The 22,395-nt window shown below is 38.3% G+C and overlaps 1 protein-coding gene across 1 annotated transcript; it reads right to left on the bottom strand.

The window, feature by feature from the left end:
- Window positions 1–6,675: 6,675 nt before the first annotated feature.
- trarg1b (trafficking regulator of GLUT4 (SLC2A4) 1b) lies at window positions 6,676–8,622 on the bottom strand. The gene is made up of 3 exons (XM_081390286.1): window positions 8,028–8,622; window positions 7,649–7,772; window positions 6,676–7,451 (listed from the first exon to the last, which is right to left on the bottom strand). Exons 1-3 carry the CDS (start codon window positions 8,388–8,390, stop codon window positions 7,441–7,443), a joined length of 498 nt encoding a protein of 165 aa, XP_081246412.1. The 5' UTR covers window positions 8,391–8,622; the 3' UTR covers window positions 6,676–7,440.
- Window positions 8,623–22,395: the final 13,773 nt, after the last annotated feature.

The following is a 22,395-nucleotide window of genomic DNA, read 5'->3' on the forward strand; positions in this document are numbered from 1 at the left end:
GCTGTCATAGATGTATTAAGCGAGGTACGAAGGACGGATCCCTGGTCTAGTTGGTATAATTTTGTTTTAAGAAGTTTAAAAACATCCCTGGGGCCCGTTCTTCATGCGTGAATTACTCCCAGACAATTTGACGTAATTCAGGATTTTTAGGTTATTTGAAGCTCATCCTGTTGTTGCTGTCATAGATGTATTAAGCGAGGTACGAAGGATGGATCCCTGGTCTAGCGATCCTTGATGTAAACTGTTTATCATTGAATGAACAGCAGGTGGCAGTAAAGCAGCAAGACTTTTGACAAAATAAAATCAAGAAACCATTGAGAATGGGATGAGATATAATGTTACAGTATGTAATTGCTCGGGAAAGCATCACCGTTACTATTACCCATAGAGTTTTGTTCAAATCCCTAACCCCTAATTATTCAACATAAGCACATAGGCTAAGCACCTCAGACTTTAGGCAATATTGTCTGTTTTTGGGATTCAATTACATGTAACCATAGTGACAGGGACTAAAGTTATATCAAAGATGGTGATATAAATAACTTATCATGTTTGAAACGACAAACATTAAGGTGCCGTTCCAGTTCATCTGTCAGATTGAAATTATCCAACAGCAGTTTTTATAGCCTATCTGAGGGTGTGTTCACACTTGTAGTTCGGTTCGTTTGGTCCGGATCTATTTAGGGCCTCGTCTTCCTGTTTTTGGTTCGTTTAAATGCCTTTGGTCCGTGTTGCGTTCATGTATCATTCGAACCGCACCTGAGTTCGTTTGGAAGCGGATCGAGACCCATCTTTTCAGTGGTCTTGGCCTGGATGGCAGCGTTCACACTTAATCCAATGAACCGCACTAACAGCAATTCCACCAGGGTTCGTTTTAACCAAATCAAACATGCCAATTGTGAACAAACCCTGGTGCGATTGATCCGTGCGGTTCACACTTTTCTCCCTATTGTACACACTGTATCCGAGTGAAACGGCTTCTCAAACAAGAAAAAATGTAGTGCAGGACTTGATTTTGTCAAGAATTGATTGCATGGTTATGATTTGCTATTGCTGTGATGTCATGTGAGTGACAGTTGTCCCGCCCCATATGCCAGTAAACCAGTCATCGGAGAAAAGAGATGTCGCTGCAAGAAGGAGAGGAAGTTATTTTCATTTAATACTATGTGGACACATTAATTAAAAGAAATGTGCACAGATAAGTATTTTAAATATTGCAATATTCCAATGGGGGGAAAAAAAACATACAAGATTTGTCAGGTTTGATTTCATGGTGACAATAAAGCCCGCTGTGCTCAACACTGGAGACCAGAGAATGGGCTTAAAATTTAATTTAATCTTGAAAATTTAAGTGAGTTGGGTTATAGAATTTGGTTGTCACTCGGGGTCAGGGCGTTTCATCAGTACTCCCCCCCCCCCCCCCCCCCCCGCAGCAAATGGTTGAGTGTGCGAGTGAACTGTCCAAATGATTCAAACTGAATCGTGAACGATTTCAGACCTTTCTTTGCAAAGCAGTTTGACTGATTAGATCGATCCGAGTGATTTATTTGCGAATCTGACATTGCTAGTTTTGATTCTAAACAACTGATTGAGAACTCAAATTGAAACGCAAATTGCTGCTGTTAAAGACTCAAATATATAAGCATATTTTGTTGCTGCGTGAACGTGGCCTGTAACCACACAAATCCCTGGTATGATGGAGCAAAAGCAGAAAAGCATCATTCACAATTTCTTAAGGAAGTGTTCAAATCTAGTATGGTACATTTAAATTGTTGGCTATTGAGTGCTGCATCAGTCTGAGTATTCAGGTGGGAATAAGCTGATGGAGAAGCTAAGTAATGCAGGGAGTCCCATCACACTCATTTCCTGTAAGTGATACAGTGAGAGAGTCCATGTGCTGCCGCGATGGTTTATGTGTGACCAAAATCTTAAAAGGGGCCCATTTCCAGAAAATAAAACAATTTCAAACTTGTATTTAACACTTGTTGCGTCCGAATAAGCCTACTTTCATATTATATGGTAAGCGAAAAACAGTATGTGAGCCGAGTAGTATGTCCGAATTCGTAGCATTCATAAAACGGTAGGCGAAAAGTACAGCCGCCGACGAGATTTGTATTGTGCATATGATCGACACTTTACTGTCCCATGAGGCCACGGGAGAGGATTTGTGAAGCGACATAACTGTTGCTGGTAGGTCACATGATAATGACAACATGGCGGATATAGTACGTCCAGATTACATTCATACTACACACATTCATAATATAACAATCGTAAAGTAAGTTTCAAACCAAATGTAGTACTTACCCTACTATAGTATGTGTTTACTGACGCACAAATACTGGGGGGGGGGGGGCTTCCTTAATGGGAAAGTTCACCCAAAAATTACAATTGTCACTTTGACGCTTCAAAGAGTTCATCATATAAACGGCTTGTGTCTCTTCAGAAAATTTGGACTAAACTGCTCAATTCATATGGATCAGTTAACGATCTCTTTATGAACTTTTTGAAGCGTCAAGAGCGTCAGTTTTGTAACTGTCAATGGAGGGACAGAAATCTCTCAGATTTAATCAAAGATCTTCATGTGTGTTCCGAAGATGAACAAAAGTCTTACGGGTTTGGAACAACGTGAGAGTGAGTAAATGATGACTGAATTATCTTTTTGGTTGAAATAACCCTTTAAAGTAAAGAGACTTTTAAGCCAAGAGATTGTAATGTTCTGTTTATATATGTACTGTTTCTGCATTAATACTTGAGGGTGGGTTCTGATTGGCTGTCAGAGTTGTTCATCAGCTAGAAAAAAAAAATTGTTCTGAAAGTGATTCCAATGATATTCTATTCAATTTAGAATGATTTTTAAGGCTCTATTAGTGCGCCCTTGGTGTGAACGGGCCTTAAAATCCCGGTCACCATTCACTTTCATTAAATAGAAAAGAGCAGCTTGCTCAAACTGCTAAATATCTCATTTTGTTTTCATGCGAGAAAAGAAATTAGAGCATGAAGATGACTATAGCAATAGACTACAGTAAGCTACTTTGCAGATAATGCCCTTTTCATTATCATTCTTGTTATATTCTGGTGTATTGCCATAATGTCAGCTCTCTCACAGAGGATTCTGGGTGGGAAAGTCCATTAGAAGTTTCCTGCAATTGGCCTAACAGCTGTGGTTTACCTCAACAACTTCCACAAACCTGTCTCTCGATATAGCAACACTTGCAGAAAAATGATCCGAGACAACATGACTCCGCTGCAACATTATACATTAAATAACATAATAACATTAAACCTCATTTCGGCATCACATGACTTTTTATGTGGCTTCATTGGCTCTTCGGGTTCCATTGTCTCGATAAAACACATTTCTGTTCTTAATAAATCCTGCAAGCTTTCATGCTGTGCTCATAGGATATGTGAGCTGAGGAATCCACTCTCTGTTCATGTTTAAGTGAAGCTCACAGCCTGCATTACTCCTCCCGCTGGGCTAACTGGGCCTTTCTGTCTGCAAGAGAAGACGACTGATAAGTGCTATTGATTTTCTAAACTTCATTTGAGCGTGTCACAATCTGCTTAAACACTTTCTCCATAGGTCAAGAGTTCAATACTGCGGGTGTTTGGTTCAAGTATAATAGAAGATAATGAAGATCTGTGAAGGGGACAGAATATTGAATGACAGTTTTAATAATCACTTGAATGATCTTAAAGTCACCATGAAATCAAAATGGACATTTCTTATTTTCTTATGGGATATTGCAGTATTTTTAGTAATTGATTTATCAGTGCATATTATTTAAAAAAATTAATTCATGTGCCCTCATAATCTTTAATCAAAATAACTTCCCCTTCCTCTTGCGGTGACATCTCTTCTCTGATGATGTGGGCGGGGCATCCTGTCACTCACATGAGATCGACCAATAGCAAACCACAGCCATCCAATCAATTCCCCATGGACAAAATCAAGTCCCGCCCTACATTTTTTTTTCTTGCCCGAGAAGCTGGTTCACTCAGATATACGTCACACTAGTGAAGAAAAAACTACCGCAACTGTAAGCTTTGTCTTGTTGCTATTTGCTTCAAAAAGAAATAATCCTATCTCATGAGAAAACGTCATGAGTGTGTTGCAAAATACATATATTAAGACAAAATACACTATGTTTGTAAGTGTTGTGAGACTTAATATTAGGATAATAACTATTTTAGTGATATTTTAGTACTTATAATCAAGCACCTAGGCATGCAGACTGCTTCTACAAACATTTGTGAAAGAATGGGGCGCTCTCAGGAGATCAGTGAATTCAAGAGTGGTACCGTGATAGATTGCCATCTGTGCAATAAGTCCATTTGTGAAATGTCCTCACTACTAAATATTCCACGGTCAACTGTTAGTGATATTATAGCAAAGAAGCAATTGGGAACAACAGCAACTCAGCCACAAAGTGGGAGGCCAGCAGAATGAGTCAGCGCATGCTGAGGCGCACAATGCACAGAAGTTGGCTACTTTCAGCAGTCACACGCTACAGACCTCCAAACTTTGTGTGGCCTTCAGATTATCTCAAGAACAGTGTGTAGAGAGCTTCATGGAATGGGAGTCCTGACCTCAACCTGATAGAACACCTTTGGGATGAATTAGAGCGGACACTGCGAGCCAGGCCTTCTCGTCCAACATCAGTGCCTAACCTCACAAATGCGCTTCTAGAAGAATGGTAAAAAATTCCCATAAACACACTAAACCTTGTGGAAAGCCTTCCTAGAAGACTTGAAGCTGTTATTGCCGCAAAGGGTGGACCAACTCCATATTAAACCCTACGGATTAAGAATGGGATGTTGTTAAAGTTCAAGTGCATGTAAAGGCAGGCGTCCCAATGTATGTATGTATGTGTATATGTATATGTATGTATATGTATGTACAGGGTGGGCCATTTATATGGATACACCGTAATAACATGGGAATGGTTGGTGATATTAAAGTCCTGTTTGTGGCACATTAGTATATGTGAAGGGGCAAACTCCTCAAGATGGGTGGTGACCATGGTGGCCATTTAGAAGTCGGCCATCTTGGATACAACTTGTTTTTTCAATAGGAAGAGGGCCATGTGACACATCAAACTTATTGGTAATGTCACAAGAAAAACAATGGTGTGCTTGGTTTCAACGTAACTTTATTCGTTCATGAGTTATTTACAAGTTTCTGACCACTTATAAAATGTGTTCAATGTGCTGCCCATTGTGTTGTCAATGCAACCCTGTTCTCCCACTCTTCACTCACTGATAGCAACACCGCAGGAGAAATGCCAGCACAGGCATCCAGTATCCGTAGTTTCAGGTGCTGCACATCTCGTATTTTCACACCATAGACAATTGCCTTCAGATGACCCCAAAGATAAAAGTCTAAGGGGGTCAGATCGGGAGACCTTGGGGGCCATTCAGTGTGTGAAGAGTGGGAGAACAGGGTTGCATTGACAATCCAACACAATGGGCAGCACATTGAACACATTTTATAAGTGGTCAGAAACTTGTAAGTAACTCATGAACGAATAAAGTTACGTTGAAACCAAGCACACCATTGTTTTTCTTGTGACATTACCAATAAGTTTGATGTGTCACATGGCCCTCTTCCTATTGAAAAAACAAAAGTTGTATCCAAGATGGCCGACTTCTAAATGGCCACCATGGTCACCACCCATCTTGAGGAGTTTGCCCCTTCACATATACTAATGTGGCACAAACAGGACTTTAATATCACCAACCATTCCCATGTTATTACGGTGTATCCATATAAATGGCCCACCCTGTATATGTATATATGTATGTATGTACAGTACATACATACATACATACATACATTCATTTTTTATATTTATATATAATCTTATATATACTTAATTTTAGTGGTATTTTGTACAAAATCATTCTAAAAAATATATTGCAATAAGCTAATTTATAAATAAGAATACACTAAATATTTTATTTATGTTTGTGACTCCATTCTGATTAAACTGAGGAAGCGAAAACAATATATTATAAAATGTGTTTTAGTATATGTTTTAGGCAAATGTTGTAATATACACTAGACTAGCGTGTATTGCTCTGTGACACTGGCCTCTGCATCGAACCCATTTACAACCTTTTATCGTTCTAACTATCCCCATCTGAACACAGCCATTAGTGGAGGTTTAGATCATCAACAGGAAGAAAGCAAAAGTTCTGTGGGTTTGGAAAATAGATGCTTGCTATAAACGTCTTTATGTGCTGGACGTCTTGCATCCATGTCAAAACCAGGAACAACATCAAAAGACTCATTCTTATTTCTGAAGCACTATGGATACATAAAATAACATTTAAAGCAGTGGTTTTAACGCTCTTTATGTATGTCTTCCGAATTAGATTTGAATGCAAGAATAGCATAATAATAACCTCAATTTGAGGCCGATAATGACTAAATGTAAAGATTAAAGGAATGCACTTATGTGACTTGGATATCAATTACCAGATGTGCTTCCTCTGATCTGCGTTGCTCTGGCGGCCGGATGGCTGACAGCAGAACAGGATGCACTTTTTAAAATGAAATAACCACACCTGATTTTATCCTTTGAAAACAGAATACATCATGTTTTTTTTTTTCCTGTGCGAATGGAACTGTCAAACAATCTGCAAAAATCACACTTCAACTAAACAATTGGGTATGTTTAGTTTAATTTATAAAATGCAAAAATATGGCACCGTTTTAGCCAATTTGCACAGTTCGAATGCACTTGTCGTTTTGTTTTTTCATTCATGCATGTGCTTTTGGTTGAATATAGCCCTTGTTCAGCCTCAGTGCAACTACATGCACTAAGAGTTCATAAGAATGACATAATGGTGAGTAAATGATGACAGAAGATTCATTTTTTAGGTGAACTGTCCTTTTAAACAGATTACACAAAATGCAATGTATATTACAATAATACAATGTGCTTTTGTATGCACCAGCTTCAGAACAGATGTCATATTTCTCACTATTGCAACATGCATACATTAGCATAAAGTACTATAGAATACAAAATAAAGAAATAAAATGTATAGATTTAACTTTGCATAGGAATCATTCTTATTTGAAGGAGTTCAAATGTATGGAACTCAAAATTATGCAGCTGATTGTTTCATGTAGATAATAATATTAAAAAGGCTTCTTTTTTTAAGATTTATAGCAAAATTAGTTTTGTGCTTGTACATCATAAAGCAAAAAGCTTCATTTGCCAAAACAGAAAAAGAAATGGCTGAAAGCCATCAAGAAAAAAATTCAACTCGTCAAAAAATTCAAAACAAATTTAATACTGTATATCACATAAATGGATAATCTATCTTTGTTTTTTTGTAGGTTTTCACATGGCATTTATCGTTCATCTTCTTTGGATTCAGCTCCAATACCCGTTAACATCAATTTTGGATGTAGGATGTCCACAACTACTTAATCTCTAGGAGAGAGAAAAGGAAATGAGAGAGACATTTAAGTGTGTGTAGAAACAATGATCTCATTTCAGCTTGGTTGTGGACAACAGCTATATATTTGTATATAATTCTGATTGTATCATTGACAGTTTTCATGTTTTTGAAGTTCAGTGACATCAATACCCCCTGGTGTGGTGTGTAGAGAAAAAGAGAGGTGGTTTACCTGTCATCACCAGATAAAGGACTATAGCCAGACCCACAACAATGGAAACAACACTAAGCAACAAAGCAAGACGTCCAAGTCTTCTGGCCCCATCATAATCTTTTGCTTGTATCATGGTCCGAGACTGAAGTGAAACAGAAAGAAACCCATGGATAAGTAAGCTTTATGATAGTAGATTTTCAATGGAACAGTTGGTGGCCCCATGAGTCACATTATCAGGCGGCCCATGAGCCACAGCCCTAAACATAAAATCACACAAATGATTCTTTTTAATTTCTCTCTCTGCATTCTGAGTTATTACTGAAACTTAACGTAATTAAAAAAGTTGAAATCCAAAAGTAGCCTTATTTAAAAGTTGTACTCCGGTGGCACTACTCACCATATGCGCGAAATAAAGCGCGAACAGGTTTATTGGAACGGCCGGGCAGAAGCAAGAGATCACGGCCACCCACATGAAGCTGCATGGCTCGCGCTCTCCGGGCGTGGGCGATGGCGCGCGGCTGAAACTGACCCGCGATGGAGAGCAGGGCACTGAGGCAATGTTAACATCAGTCTGTTCGTTCTTGTCCGAGTCAAGATACGTATCGAGGTGTGTATCAGAAGGCGTGTGGTTTAATTCTCTCTTCTGCCCTTTGTCTGAGATGTCAAGAAGTTTCTGAGTATCTCCGAAATCGGTGGACTGCAGCGCGGCGCTCTCGCGCAGAACATCTGCCGCGTGACGGGCGTCCGTGTTTATAGCCATCTCTTACAGAATAAATCTATTTTGTGTAAAAACAACATAAAATGTTGCCTACACTCTTACTATGTTATTTTGTCAGCATAAGATTTTATTTATTCAAACTGTTCGCAGAGCAGCTCGAGCGAGGAATTTGTAGCCTACACCTATTATTGGACATCCATCCACTTCATCAATATTTAACACTCGCATCACTGACTGGAGAGGCTAGTATCTAGACACTTGGAGTAAATCAATCAGTTTGCTTCGGGCACGTTGTGAGGAGGACGCACCTCCGGCGCATCTGATTGGCGGACTCACACGCGCGCATCCTTTATTTATTTATGTTATTAAATGCTTGAATAAAATAAAATAAACTTTAACAACTATTATCATCATTGTCATAATATAATACAACAATACTCCAGCGTCATTCAGTCTTCAGTCCAGATTAAGTTCAAGCGCATCCTTTATTTTATTTTTTTATTTTTATTTTCAAGCGCATCCTTTATGAGTTTTTATTTTATTTAATTTTATTTCTTTTTTAAATGTATGTACATTTATAACACTATACTTTGTATTAAAATACCTTTTGCATCCTATTACAAAAAAACTAGTTAAAGTCCCCATGAAATCAAAATTGAAGTTTTTTGGCTTTTATAGTATGAAGATGTTAGACTTACTGTTATCTATAAGGTAGTGTGCTCCAAAACAATGACAAAATTCGCATTTAGAAGATATAAGCATTAAAAATTTACCTATCACTCACTTATTTCTGCCAATCACTCTGCACCTCAGCTTCTCTGTCCAATTAAATGCTCTCTAGAATCTGAAGCGTCCCGCCCCTACATTATAAATGCTGAAGCTTCTGAAACCAGTCATTTATTAACACATTTACTATTTTCTAATGTCATATAGTGCACTATATAGGCCTAGGGGATAGGGAACGATTCGGACAATGTAAATATGCTTTCCATCGGGGTGAATGAAGTCTGGTTTCACATAGGGGTGTAACAATACATCGATATGGATCGATGCATCAATCTAACGTCTAAAGATATGATGCATCGATGCCACACGTAAAATATCGATATACGGTAACTTTTATTTTGACACTCTCCCCATCCTCATGTAACGTTTATCTACGCATTTCTGCCAAAGCGCGCATTTTCGTTTACTCACCAGTGTATCTTTATAACGTTAGTTTTCGAAATAGACGCCCCTGACAAGATTGACTGAACCCTAAACAAGTTTTGTCACAAAAGCCGGTTTTGTCCACTGTCAAGGCATTGCAAGTTCATGTTTTACAGCAGAAACCGACAAGCACGTGTGTATTGTGAATTGTTGTTTGTGAATACAACCCGATAAGTCAGTGCGCAGTATTCAGGTCAGGTGACAAGGCTGCTAGTCACTTCGAAAAGACGCGCTAGCTGGAAGGAGTTTCGTCAAAGCTGACCAAAAGTGATCGAGGAAAACCATAATAAAAACCATGTAAAAACCCATTGACTTCGGGACAATGGAACCGGAAGTGCTAAAATGCTAACTCGCTTCCGCATTTTGGCCTACAAAGTGATGTCACACCTGCACCGCTCTATAAACAATACGCTGTTGGCTATTTAAAAAAAGAGGAGGAGCTGTTCGATATGTCCCACCCTGTCTTCCTGTTTCAGTGGAAATAACGTCAACACATTGAATAATGCTGCGTGTTTCAAGGCAGTGGGCCTTTAAGGCTGCTCTGAGGGAGTTTCTAATACAGTGGCTGTGGGAGTGATGGTAAAATTTACGTCTTTCTCTCTTCTTCTGACTGCCGTTATCAATCTCTCCATTATTTTCTCTTTTTGAAAGATGTTAAAACACTGTTGTGGAGTTTTTCATTTGCTATTTGAGCAACTGGGAACACAAAAAATATATATTTAATGTAGTCTCTCATTCACCGCTATCCACTTTATTTTTTAGGTATAGCGGGCAGGGCCATTTGTAAATTGAATGTGTGACGCTTCCGGTATCATCTGCTTCCAGATATTTTTAGCTGTGCAAAAAAAGCTTGTTAAGCTGCTTGATATTGCAAACTGGTATTTCTTACCCTATTATTATAATGTATTGTCGTAATTATAAACACACTGGTTTGTAGTGCAAATAGTTTTACCATTTACAGCATTTTGTTATTCTTCTCGTTATTTCCCTATAGAGCTGGTAAGTCCCGCCCCTTCCGCTAATCCCACTGGACCTCTAGGTTGAAAATCGTCAATGCAAGTGAATGGGAGAAAATAATTATTTTCTGGTCCCGTTTGAATTGTGCCATGAATGTGAACATATGTTGTCTGTGAATTTTTAATATAATTTTTCGTGTGAAGAATGCTACAATTTAGCGGGTAGAAGTTTGATACGGTTAGACTTTGTGTGAGAGCACTTTGTGGACTACAACTCTTCGCTGCTTTCGACGCGTTTGAAACGTCACCACCACTCGCACACGGACACTAGCTCACGGATCCCGCTAAACATGGCTGTGTCTTTGGTGCACTTCACCGCCCTCTTTCAGGGAGAGGACAAAATCGTTGAGGTTGGCGAAAACAACAGGTAAGTCAACTTTATGGGGTGACGTCACATAGGCGACATGTAGTCTTTCTCGTTATGTCTTTTCCACAACTGCTAGCCGAAGAATCATACCATATACTGTCAAACTCATAACATGAAAAATTATATAAAAAATTCACAGACAACATGTTTACATTCATGGCACAATTCAAATGGGACCAGAAAATAATTATTTTCTCCCATTCACTTGCATTGACGATTTTTCAACCTAGAGGTCCACTTGGGGTTTTACGGATGGGCGGGACTTACCAGCTCTATACCTGCTAATGAATCGGAAGTCTCGCATATTCACAGAAAATAGCTAACTTCCGGGTTGAAAAATAAGGTGGATGGATAGAAGTTCAATAACGACTTACTCTTCTGAGAAACCCGGAAATGTGGGGGGAAATGTCAACTTTTTGGATTCAGGGCTGCGTTCAGCCCCGTTGCACAATGTTTTTTAAACAGAAACGGTGATGCGTTGAACACACTGATGACGCAAGAGTTGCAACTATGGCAGCTGAGAAGGCCATTCTTTGTGTTTTTTGTGAAGAATTTTCGGAGACTGATGAAGTCGGTATAAATATGTGTTTAATACTACAAAATATGCCCGATGTTACAGTTACTGCACTTGCCGCCCAGAACAAAAGAACATCCCAATCGAGTGAAGGGATTGCTGAAACTGAAATGGAAGCACACTTACCTAATTCAGACTAAAACACATCTATTTAGTCTCACATACTGACTTTATTTGTGGTTCATACTGTTTTAATACCCTGTATTTTCTTTCTCATTTTTAGGTAAAGCACTTAATTACCATTGTTTATTTCTATACCAAATGCCATACACTTGCAATGAAGCTAAAAATATAAACAACTACATCATGTTGATATCCTATATTTTTACAATAAAACTTACGACAAACATGTCTTCTAATATCCTCAGTTGTTGCGCGCGCAGTCACTCTCTAGTGCGCGATTCAGGGTGATTGGATCTCATTTGCGGGCGTCAAGGAGCCGCTATCAATATGCGGGAGACTCCCGGAACAGTTGGGATGTCTGGATAAAGATATAAAGGCATAAAAAGGAAAATTTCCTCCCGTTTGGCACACCCCACCTGCCACGTCTCTATTCCCCACCAGTGAGAACCCCCACACTTTGAGAACCACTGGGCTAGGCTAACACAATCATCATAATGTGCATGTGCATGATAATCATGAAAATAAAACAACGTAGAATTAAAGGAACTCAGCTGTTTATCAATTTACCTGAGATAAAATGATCGGAGCAGACTTTATAGTGTCTTTTTTTTGGGTCAGGATCGAAGCCCTCTCTGTTGATTCTCGCCAGCCATACGTTACGTCTCTTGTACGAAAGCCTTTCCGTCTCTGTTCCTTGGTGATAAATCACTTTTGGAATATCGAAATATTGTCTCTTCGTCGTGTCGGGATCAGCACGATTCGTACAGCCCCACACAACACAGGTGTGACCCATTGCTTCAGTATATTATCATGCTCCGTAACCATAGACTGTAGTCCGTAACACAAACACTTGACACACAAGATGGCGTCGTAAGGAGTTGCGGGAGAAATGTGACGTCATCGGAAACCTATCTATACCGAGCTGCATCGAACACATTTGTAAATTACTTTCCTTGAACCCATTGTGCGAGTTCACTTTAATACCGCGTGCTTTATATACATGTTGCTGCTGATTGGACTGCAGTTCTGACACACCCACCAAACAAGAGAAAACGTATCCCAAACCCCGTTGCACACCGGTGCACAGGAAACATGTTCAACCCGGAAACCGTAGCAAAATGTTGCGCACCGTTTTGAACTTGAACGTGCCCCAGGTGTTAATTGACGCAGTAGGCATAGGCTACACGCTGTGCGGATCGGATCTGAGTCATGAATATATGACTCCCCATGCACTAATCGAGGTTATAATGCCGTATTATACTGACCTTATTAATGTTTTCTAGCATATGCTCTGTCAAAGCACTCTAAAAGCGATTAACAACTTTCTCCTCATTCTCCAACTCTCTTACCAAAATGATTAAATATGCATATCGTTAATGAAAACGTTTGAGTGAATGTAGCGGATCCAACTCGACTAGCGGCGCTGATAAGCCAATATGTCCATCTGACCACTGACTCTATCGGTCATAATGTTGCATTGCGCTTTAAACTTTATTTCAGCGCGAGATAACCCCACTAGGCAAATATACATAGTAATTTATACATTTGTAGCATTTAATGTTTGAAAAATAAATGTTTAGTTTAACCTTTCGGTTAAAGGGGTCATATAATGGTACATGCACTTTTACAAGTTGATTGCACTGAAATGTCTGTTGGCAGTGCCTGTACACAACCATCCTATCATGATAAAAATCCATCCAGTGGTTTTGTTTTAATCTCCTTATATGTTTGACCCTCTCTGAAATCAAGCCGTTCGATATTGTGACGTCATAAGATCGTACGCTCCTCCCGCTATTGTGATTGACAGCCGTGCTTCAACACAAGACCCGCCCTGAGCAAGCTGTGACAGCCGTCGTCATAGTAGTCCGCCATTGTTGATATGCTGGCGTAGAATGGCGTCTAAGCGTTTGTGGTGTTCTGTTCTTAGATGTAATAAGGAACACAGCAGTCATTTGGATGTTCCTAAATCCGAGCCGTTGAAGAAACAGTGGCTGAGTTTTGTTTTTGAAGATATGCCCAAAGGATTGACGCGGGGATTCCCTCACGGGGATTCCCCACGATCGTCTGTGCTTTCATGTTTGCGCGAATCATTTCACACCAGACAGCTTCACAAACGAGAAAAAACGGATCGGTACCAACGTGTTCCTGCTGAACCTCCAGAAGATGTGAGTGTAATGTTTTATTAACCTTTATATTAGTATTTATATTAATCTTTGCGAAATTTGCAAACCTTGCTGCAGGCTTCACGATGAATGCGTCTAAGGTTTACACTCAGGGTACATTACGGCATGTTTTCTATGTACGACGTTCTCAATATAATTCATAATCCCACGTTTATAACGAATAACACGTGGTTATTGTGTTAGATACGGTCAGAGAATGTCTAATACGGTGTACCCACAGAGCAGAGGGGCGGGGTGAACAAAGCTCATTATCATTTAAAGACACATGCACTGAAACAGAGCTGTTTTTGACCAGGTAAAATTAGTGTTTTCTTACAATACTAATGAGAATTTTTAATTAAAGTATATTACAAACTTTTAATTTAGACCCTAAAGAATCATATTAGCTTGTACAAAAATGGCATTATATGACCCCTTTAAAAACTCGATTTTACATGTAATTCTAAATTGTCAGTGTGATTTTGTTTACCTGCATCAAAAACTAGACTAACTTTAAATAAAGAATTCACAAAAATATTCTAATTTAAGAAGGTGTTTTAAAACCAACCCTGTTGATATACATGCTTATGTGCTTAGTGACGCCAATTTCAAATCACTGCTTTATGAAGCTTCGAATCCACGAATCTTTTGTTCCGAATCAATGGTTCGGAGCGTGTATTGAACTGCCAGAGTCACATGATTTCAGTAAACGAGGCTTCATCACGTCATAACTGTTTCGAAATTTCAGTATTATGTTATGACAATGACGATAATTGTTGTTAATGTTTTTGTTTCGTTTATTTTCTTCAAGCATTTAATAAAAAATAATTAATCATGCGGACGATGATCTATGTCAACCCATGAATCATGAGGAGTCACTGTAAACTGACATTCAAATCTGCCTCGATTTTGTTTGCAACGCCAAACCTCCAACGATCCAATCAATTCCCGAAGGACGAAATCAAGCCCCGCCCTACATTTTTTTTCTAATTTCAGAAGCCGTTTCACTCGGATATGCGTCACAACAAGGAAAAAATTACAATCTCAACTTCCGTTTCATGCCGACTTTAAGTGTCTGTGGGTTTTACCTGATTCATTTGTAGACCTTTTAATTAGTATAATTTAAATGAATAATGGTAGTTAATAGCCTCTTATTGGCCTATTTAGCTGAGCCATTCATAGAACAAACAAAACAAACCCAGACAATTGATAAAATAACATATAGACACTTGATAATCTAATATGATTAGATAATTGCATTTGAAATATTTTACTTTTTTAATAAAAAAAAAATTGCAATAGATTTGTAAAGGTATGCATGTTTGGCCTGGGTTTTTGTTGCATTTACACTGTTCTGACCACTGGGGGTCACCGTGGGGACGGGTGTCGTTTCGAAGACCAGACTTGCTTCAACTGTTCCACGAAGCCTCCATCTGCTCACAACTAATAAATTGTGCCTGTGTGAATCGAAGTTGCTCATGAAATTTAGATTAAAATAGATGCCGATTCCTCATTTAGACAAGAAAAACAAACATTTTAAACTTTAATGTCATAATCAAATTCATTTGGGGGAATATTAACATGTCATTTGTAATATTCCCCTTATAGAAGCAAAAAGTCAGTGAAGTGAATGTGTATGTGCCCATCTGAATCAACACACATCTGGCACTAGTTATTACCAAAGCCACACTCTCCCTCAGAAAAAAAAGTCCTCTCATAATATTCCAAATAAACCATGGCTTTGAGTCAGCCTGTTGAAGACAGACAGTAAAGAACAACTCGCAGTGATTCAGTGGTCTCAATGCATCACTAATGCTGGTGCCTGAACCACAAATCATTCAGATGTAAAGTGTGCGCCGTACCCATATCCCATGTTCAAACAGATTCAAAATTGTGAGCTACTGTGAATGAGACAATATGCACAATGGAAACTAGAGACAGCAGTATGTTTATTGGACACATGCAAGTTCCACCTTTAGTTTTATACCTGGAGCTGTTGCAAAGGCTAAAATGTACAGAATATAATTTTTAATGATGTCTGCCATGCAAAATATCCTGCACACTTCAAATATATATTATAAAACTCATTTATCAGTTAGTTTGATATTAGCTCTCCTCCAAAAATAAAAGTTTTCAAGAAAAAACATCCTGAATTTCAAACATATTTAAAAGCTTGGTAACGTTTACCAAAGAAATATTTTCTCCTTCAACATAAAATGTCACCAATCAAAGATCTACAACAGAGATGATCCAGAATGAATAAGTCCCACAGCAGTCTCAGGTGAAAATGGTGCATGCTGGGTAGAGCTGACCACAACAGTTCTTCAGCTGGCAGCTTTAGCGTCAGGACAGGCTCATAAAGTTTGCCAGGGAAGAACTGCGGTAGGTCAGCCAATATTCATTCATCAGGATCCACAACAAACCTAGAAGATAAAAACAAGATGGATTACTTTTCACAAACAATGCAAGATATGTTCCACTGACACACGTTTGTTATGAGCAGTTTTCCCTTCATGTTCTCCTGTAATTACAGCACAAAGAAACCCTTCACAGGTTCAAGAAGAAGAAAGACCTGCTGTCCTGGGTCAGCGTGAGTGTTTCTGACCAGTTCACGGTCATTTGCCCCTCACTGGGTCAGTGCAATATCATTTTGAAGATTTTTTTGATCAAGTGCCTTGCAAACTTAATGTGAAACACTTAAAATAAGTGATACATTTGGTTAAATTCTGCTTGTCAACTTATTGAACATTCATTTATGGCATTAAGTTCCTGTTTAATCATAACTATAATTTCCAGGTATTATTGAAACTTTACTTTGTTTAAAAAAAAAAAAAAGTTAAAGCGTTTAATTTTTTTTAATCATAAAACAAAACTATTTAAGTAAAATCTATAAAGATAAGTAAAATCTATTTAAAATAATTGGGCAACAGTATTAGGGTAAGTAACCATTTTTACTGTTAAGGGCTGATTTAAGTTAAGAATATTTAGTCTAAGCTCATGTAATAGTGTTAGTTCACCCAAAAATAAATTATATCATCATTTACTCCGACTCAAGTCATTCCAAACCTGTGTGACGCTCTTCTGTGGAACAGAATTTTTCGTTCTTACAATAAAAGTCAATGGTCGCCAAATATGGTTGGCCAACAACATTCAAGATTTTTTCTTTTGTGATTTACAAAAAGTCTGTCAGTCATACAGGTTTAGTGTTCTAAATGCAGTTAAATTACAGAATATTTGGGTAAAACACCCCTTTAAGCTTAACTATAAATTAATTTAATCTTATTTAACATCACAGAATTTATTACTTAGAGAAAAAAAAGGTAGTAAGAAATTATAAAATTGACTTTTTCCTTTAAGACATTAGATACCCATTATTTATGGTCTCTAGTTGTTTCAGAGCCTTGAATGTGCATCTGAATAATTTCATGTTCTTTCCACACAAGTGGCTGCACATTTGTGAAGCACTGCTGAATTTAATCGAACGCAACAATTGCGTCAATCATGATGCTCGAGTTTCACAAATGAAGCCCAAGAATGCCTGTCATTCCCAACAAGAAATGCTGATATAAACTTGCAGAACATTCCAGCTTACAAGCGTGTTTTGTCTTTAAAGAGTCTATATTTTCCATTGCTCAAGGAAATAAATGGCATGCTGAATCATGCTTACTCTACGACAAAGATTTAGGTTGCTCGCACTTTCCGTCTTGCTTCCCTCCCCGAACTGCGTTTGGTAATCATCTACCATTCTTTCTCAGTACTCTGTGTCCCTCGTTCATTCCACCCTCCCCCATCCAGCGAGCCGGCGCAGACACGCAGACATGAATCAGCAGGCATTTGGGGTGGAGGCCAGAGGACAAGGTAAGGCCTTGAGAGAGCGCATTTCAGACGATCTATGATGCACAGAACAATCACGAACATGATAAACAGTTTGAATATTACGCATAACTCACATTGGCAGCTTAAAGGGACAATGCACCCAACAACAAAAAAAGGACAATTCTCTCCTCATTTACTCACCCCATGTCTTTTGAAACCTGTATGATTTTTGTTCATCTGTGGAACACAATGCAAGATCTTTATAAGAACGACCGAGCTTCACCTTTCCATATAATGAGATTAAATGGTGACCATGGCTGTCAACCAATCTTTATTAAAACCAAACCGATGGTGTTAAAAGCAAATGTGAGATAAAAACATATTTGCTAAAGCAACCAGGCCATCTTTAGTTCTCGAACCCGAGCGCTCCGCATCGCAAGTGTGGTGTTGTACCAGGTGAGCAACCGAGCAAGTTTACAATGTTAGAAAAGAAAGACATATGGAGCTGGTTATGTGATGAAAACTTAATGTACTAGTTTACAAATCAGGCACTATGGTAAAAGTAAGCTGCGCGATTAATTATCAAAAGATCATGATCTTATTCTACGTGATCTTATTCCTAAATGATTCGCCTGTCTATTAAACGGTTGATAAAAATCACAAAACATTTAAATCTGTGTTGGCGCTGAGCCAGAGAGAGCAGTTGTCATGTTTAGGTATGAAACCGCTTCACAAACAGCCTTTTCAAATCACACACAAAAAAAAAAATTCACCACACAAGTACCGAGATAAAAGTTAATAGTTTGGATATAAACACTGATGTCTACGGAAGCGATCAAAATAGAGCAAATCACCTTTTGAAAGCAACTTCGCGCTTCAAATAACGATTGTGTCATTCCATCGTTTCACCAGTAGATGGCAACAAATGGCTTAAATGTATTTGTCATTGAATCATTCATTCGAGAGATGCACTCAAAAACGCTGTTTCATCCAGCAATAAAACAAGTGACGCATTTATGAGCGAGTCATTGAATCATTAATTCAAAATGATTTATTTTTAATAATTCCTACAAATTAAACCTTTTTAAATAGCAATTAAGATAGTAAATTCCTTATTTGGTTTAGTAGTCTGTTCAGAAGCATGGGAAAATCGTGATCTCTATTTGAAACAAGAAAATTGCGATTCAATACATCCAGAATCGAGCAGCTCTAATAAAACTGTATAATAAAACAAATAAAATAAACATAGTATTCTGTAATTCTTTATTAACCAATTATTTATACCAACAAATTTTGGTAGAGACATTTTTCCAAAATTCATGATTTCTGATTGATAGGAGGAGGCCTTAACTACATAAGGGCAGAGTTTGTGGCCTCTACTCTTTGTAACAAAAATCAGTAAATTATTTTTAGTATAGTAATTAGTTCTTAGTATATAGTACCTCAAAACTTTGGACTCGCTACATGCTATACGAATCGCCTAAATTAAGTGAATGGATGTTGATTTCAGCACAATGAAATATCCAGGGGTGTCGCAGCAGGGCTAGCGAATTAGCCTTAGAGAAGTGTATTGACAGTGTTTGAATATCTGAACACGCCCGTCTCGTTCCCCTGTCACCAGTCGATCTATTGATCTGGTCTGGGTGTACACAAGCTGCAGTGCGTGAGTGGAAAAGGGAAACATTAAGGTCAGCTCGCTATTGCTAATGGCTAACACACTAGCCTACATTGTTAATACAAAAAGTGTCTTATGGTACCAAGACGTGTTCGACCCTTGGTATCTAAAGCGTTCGCACAAGAACAAACAATTAAATTGCTTATCTTCAGCCAACATGATCAGCAGTCATACACAAGCATACAGTTAAACTCTGACTTTGTGCTAACGCTGATATCTTTTCTCAGGGCTCACAAAGTGATATCTATGAGCACACAAAGGACTGAATCAGTTAGTGTGCGTGTACTGAGGAACAGGGTGGGAATATTTCTCCATCGCTCTTTGCCGTTTAAGGGCGGAAAGAAAAACTCATCGCACTGCAACGCCTGAGGCTGAATCAGATGTGACCGAGTACTGACTTGCCATGGATTTTGCATTTAGGGCAAATGGTGGCCATTTTAATGCACTGACATCCATACAGAAACATGCCTTTTGTACTTAAAAACAATTATTCCTTTTCAGCCAAGAAAAGATCAGCTGTAAGGTCTTTAAATGTAAATAATTACCTTGCTTGATAGCATCCCATTACTGAGGGAAGTATGGTGCACACGTACTCCACCATTGAGATCATCTATATAACGAAATGTGGTTGTGTCAATTGAAACACATTTAGTTTTTTATCACAGATGATGATTCAGACCCACAACAGGGTGAAGTACAGTCCGGGTTTATAACCCGATTCCTCATACATGAGAAAAAAAAAGCAGCCAAGTTTGCTCTCTGTACCATAAAGGGCTGTAACTGCATTACGGTACTGTGATCTGAACGCCGATTCAGAAGAGCCGTCTATTTTTGGATGCCTGGTTGAAAAGTGTTGACTTGCTGTGACTCAAAAACTAACCTGGCAGAAAATAAAACCAATACTATAGAGCCACAGATACATAGTGTCGCGAAGAGCGTCTTGTCAAGGACTTCTGCTGATATGCATTGTCAGAGTGACGTCTTAGAAAATACTCAGCATTTGAGGCCTGCTCGGTCCAGACAATCTACGTGTCTACGTGTTTTAAATATAGTTTGAAAGCAACATTGTTCTTATGTAGATTTCATTGTGATTTAGATTGACCAACAAACAAAATTAAAAATAAAATGATGAACCATGCCAGTACATTCAGTGACATTCAAAGGTTATTGCATTGCCAAGAGCAAGTTGAGAGTAACTAAATTATATGGTATCACGGGATAAAAAAGGGCACATATTGTGCAATGATTACTACTATAAATACAATTCTGTTAGACTAAACCTATTATTCCACATTTTATAATTATAATTATATATAATACTTCACATACACAAAAAACTACAGTATTGTGTATGTGACGTATATATATATATATATATATATATATATATATATATATATATATATATATATATATATATATATATATATATATATATATATATATAGGCCTATATAGTTTGTTACGTCACTTCCTAACCAGCAAAACCGATTGTAACGTCACATATCGAGCAAAATCTACTGAGATTTGAATGAATTACATAAGGATGTTCTTACCCAACCAAATGAGGAAACACACTTTAGCAGACACGTTGGCATCTATGCAGCAATAAAAAAAAAGGACTGACGTGATTGTACTGAATAACTATCTTGTATTTGCTCTGCCTCGGATTATATTTTTCTAGAAATAACTTTAAACACACAGATTACACTGACACCGGCTCGCGTCCTCGAGTAAAGGCTTTAGTAGGCTGGAAGTTTGGCCGGTATAATGGAATGAAACTTATGTAATGACCTCCGCCCGGCGTCCAACATATTCGATGATGGCCTGTTCTAATATTATAATCTTTCGCTTTTATGGCGAAAAGAAAAAGCGTTCGTGCCTCAGAAGCGGATTTTTTTTCCGCCCCACCTAATAGTGAACTGCCTCGCCTTTCCCCGAAGCGAATAAAGCTGTTTTATCTCAAGCCCGACCGAAGCAGGCTGCGGATTAGATTTACTACGAATCTGGGTAATGTCTGAAAAGTTGACTGACTCAAACGCTCACCTCGCTTGTAAAGAGATTCCTCCGTTTTCGCCTCTCGCTCTCACGTTTACCGGCGTCTGCGATCAGCTGGCAAAGGGAGTGACGCGATTAGTAACAGCTGGCCACTGGATCTGCGACGTCAAGGCTTCGCTATGACGACTGACTTCCGTAGATTATAACTGACTTGAGCTTCAGCCAACGTTAAGCCTCGACTCGCAAGAAAGGAGGCGGGACTAAAACCGTTCCAACCAATTAAAACGTCTCCTGCTCATGGATGATTCGTTTTCAGCCAATCATCTGTACGTGTAAAAGTTTACTTAACAACCCCCAAAGTTATTTTATGTTATTTAATTTTTGAGTTGCACTTTATACATGTATAAATATGTAAAAGTTAATTAAAGTAAATATTGTGTTAGAGTTGCTGGAGGCTTCAAAAGATTCCAAAACGGCAAAAATGGGCTTGTAAAAATATATAGCAAGTTTGTTTATTTATTAATTGTTCTCAAAGTTTTTATATAACAAACAAATATATTTACAGTGGTACAGAGACAAAAAATAATAATTTTGTAAGTGAAAAGGTCTGCGTCTGTCAATAATAAAAAAATGGTTTGGATGGTAGTTCTCTTTATGGTTCCGCTCTGTAACCTTTATTGCTCCTGTTACTAAGTTTGGCTGCTCAGCACCGTGTTCTTCTCACTAACTGACGGCCTTGTTCTAAATATAGGGTCAGTGTCTGAGCCAAAAGCACATATGTATTTCTTTCGTATAATGTGGTGATGATTTAAATATTATGCGTGCTGTTATTCTATTGCAAGTGCTCTTATGGTCTATAAGACTGTTTGTGTTGGGCACATGGGAGGAGTTCTGTTTCCATGGAGATGCGTCATCACGCTCAAACGACCTTCACTTTGATAGAACGCTGTGAGTTCTATCGCGCGCGCAACCTAGGCTTCTTGTTTATAGATGTTGATGTAATAATGTCTCTTTTAATGCTCATTAAAGTGGAATTTGTATTTAAAGTATATTCAAAGTCTTTATAAACAATGTTCTCGTTTTAAAGTGCTGGGAAAGCCGTGAGTG

Source organism: Scardinius erythrophthalmus (assembly GCF_964197995.2).
Source record: "Scardinius erythrophthalmus genome assembly, chromosome: 17".
Taxonomy (NCBI): Eukaryota; Metazoa; Chordata; class Actinopteri; order Cypriniformes; family Leuciscidae; genus Scardinius; species Scardinius erythrophthalmus.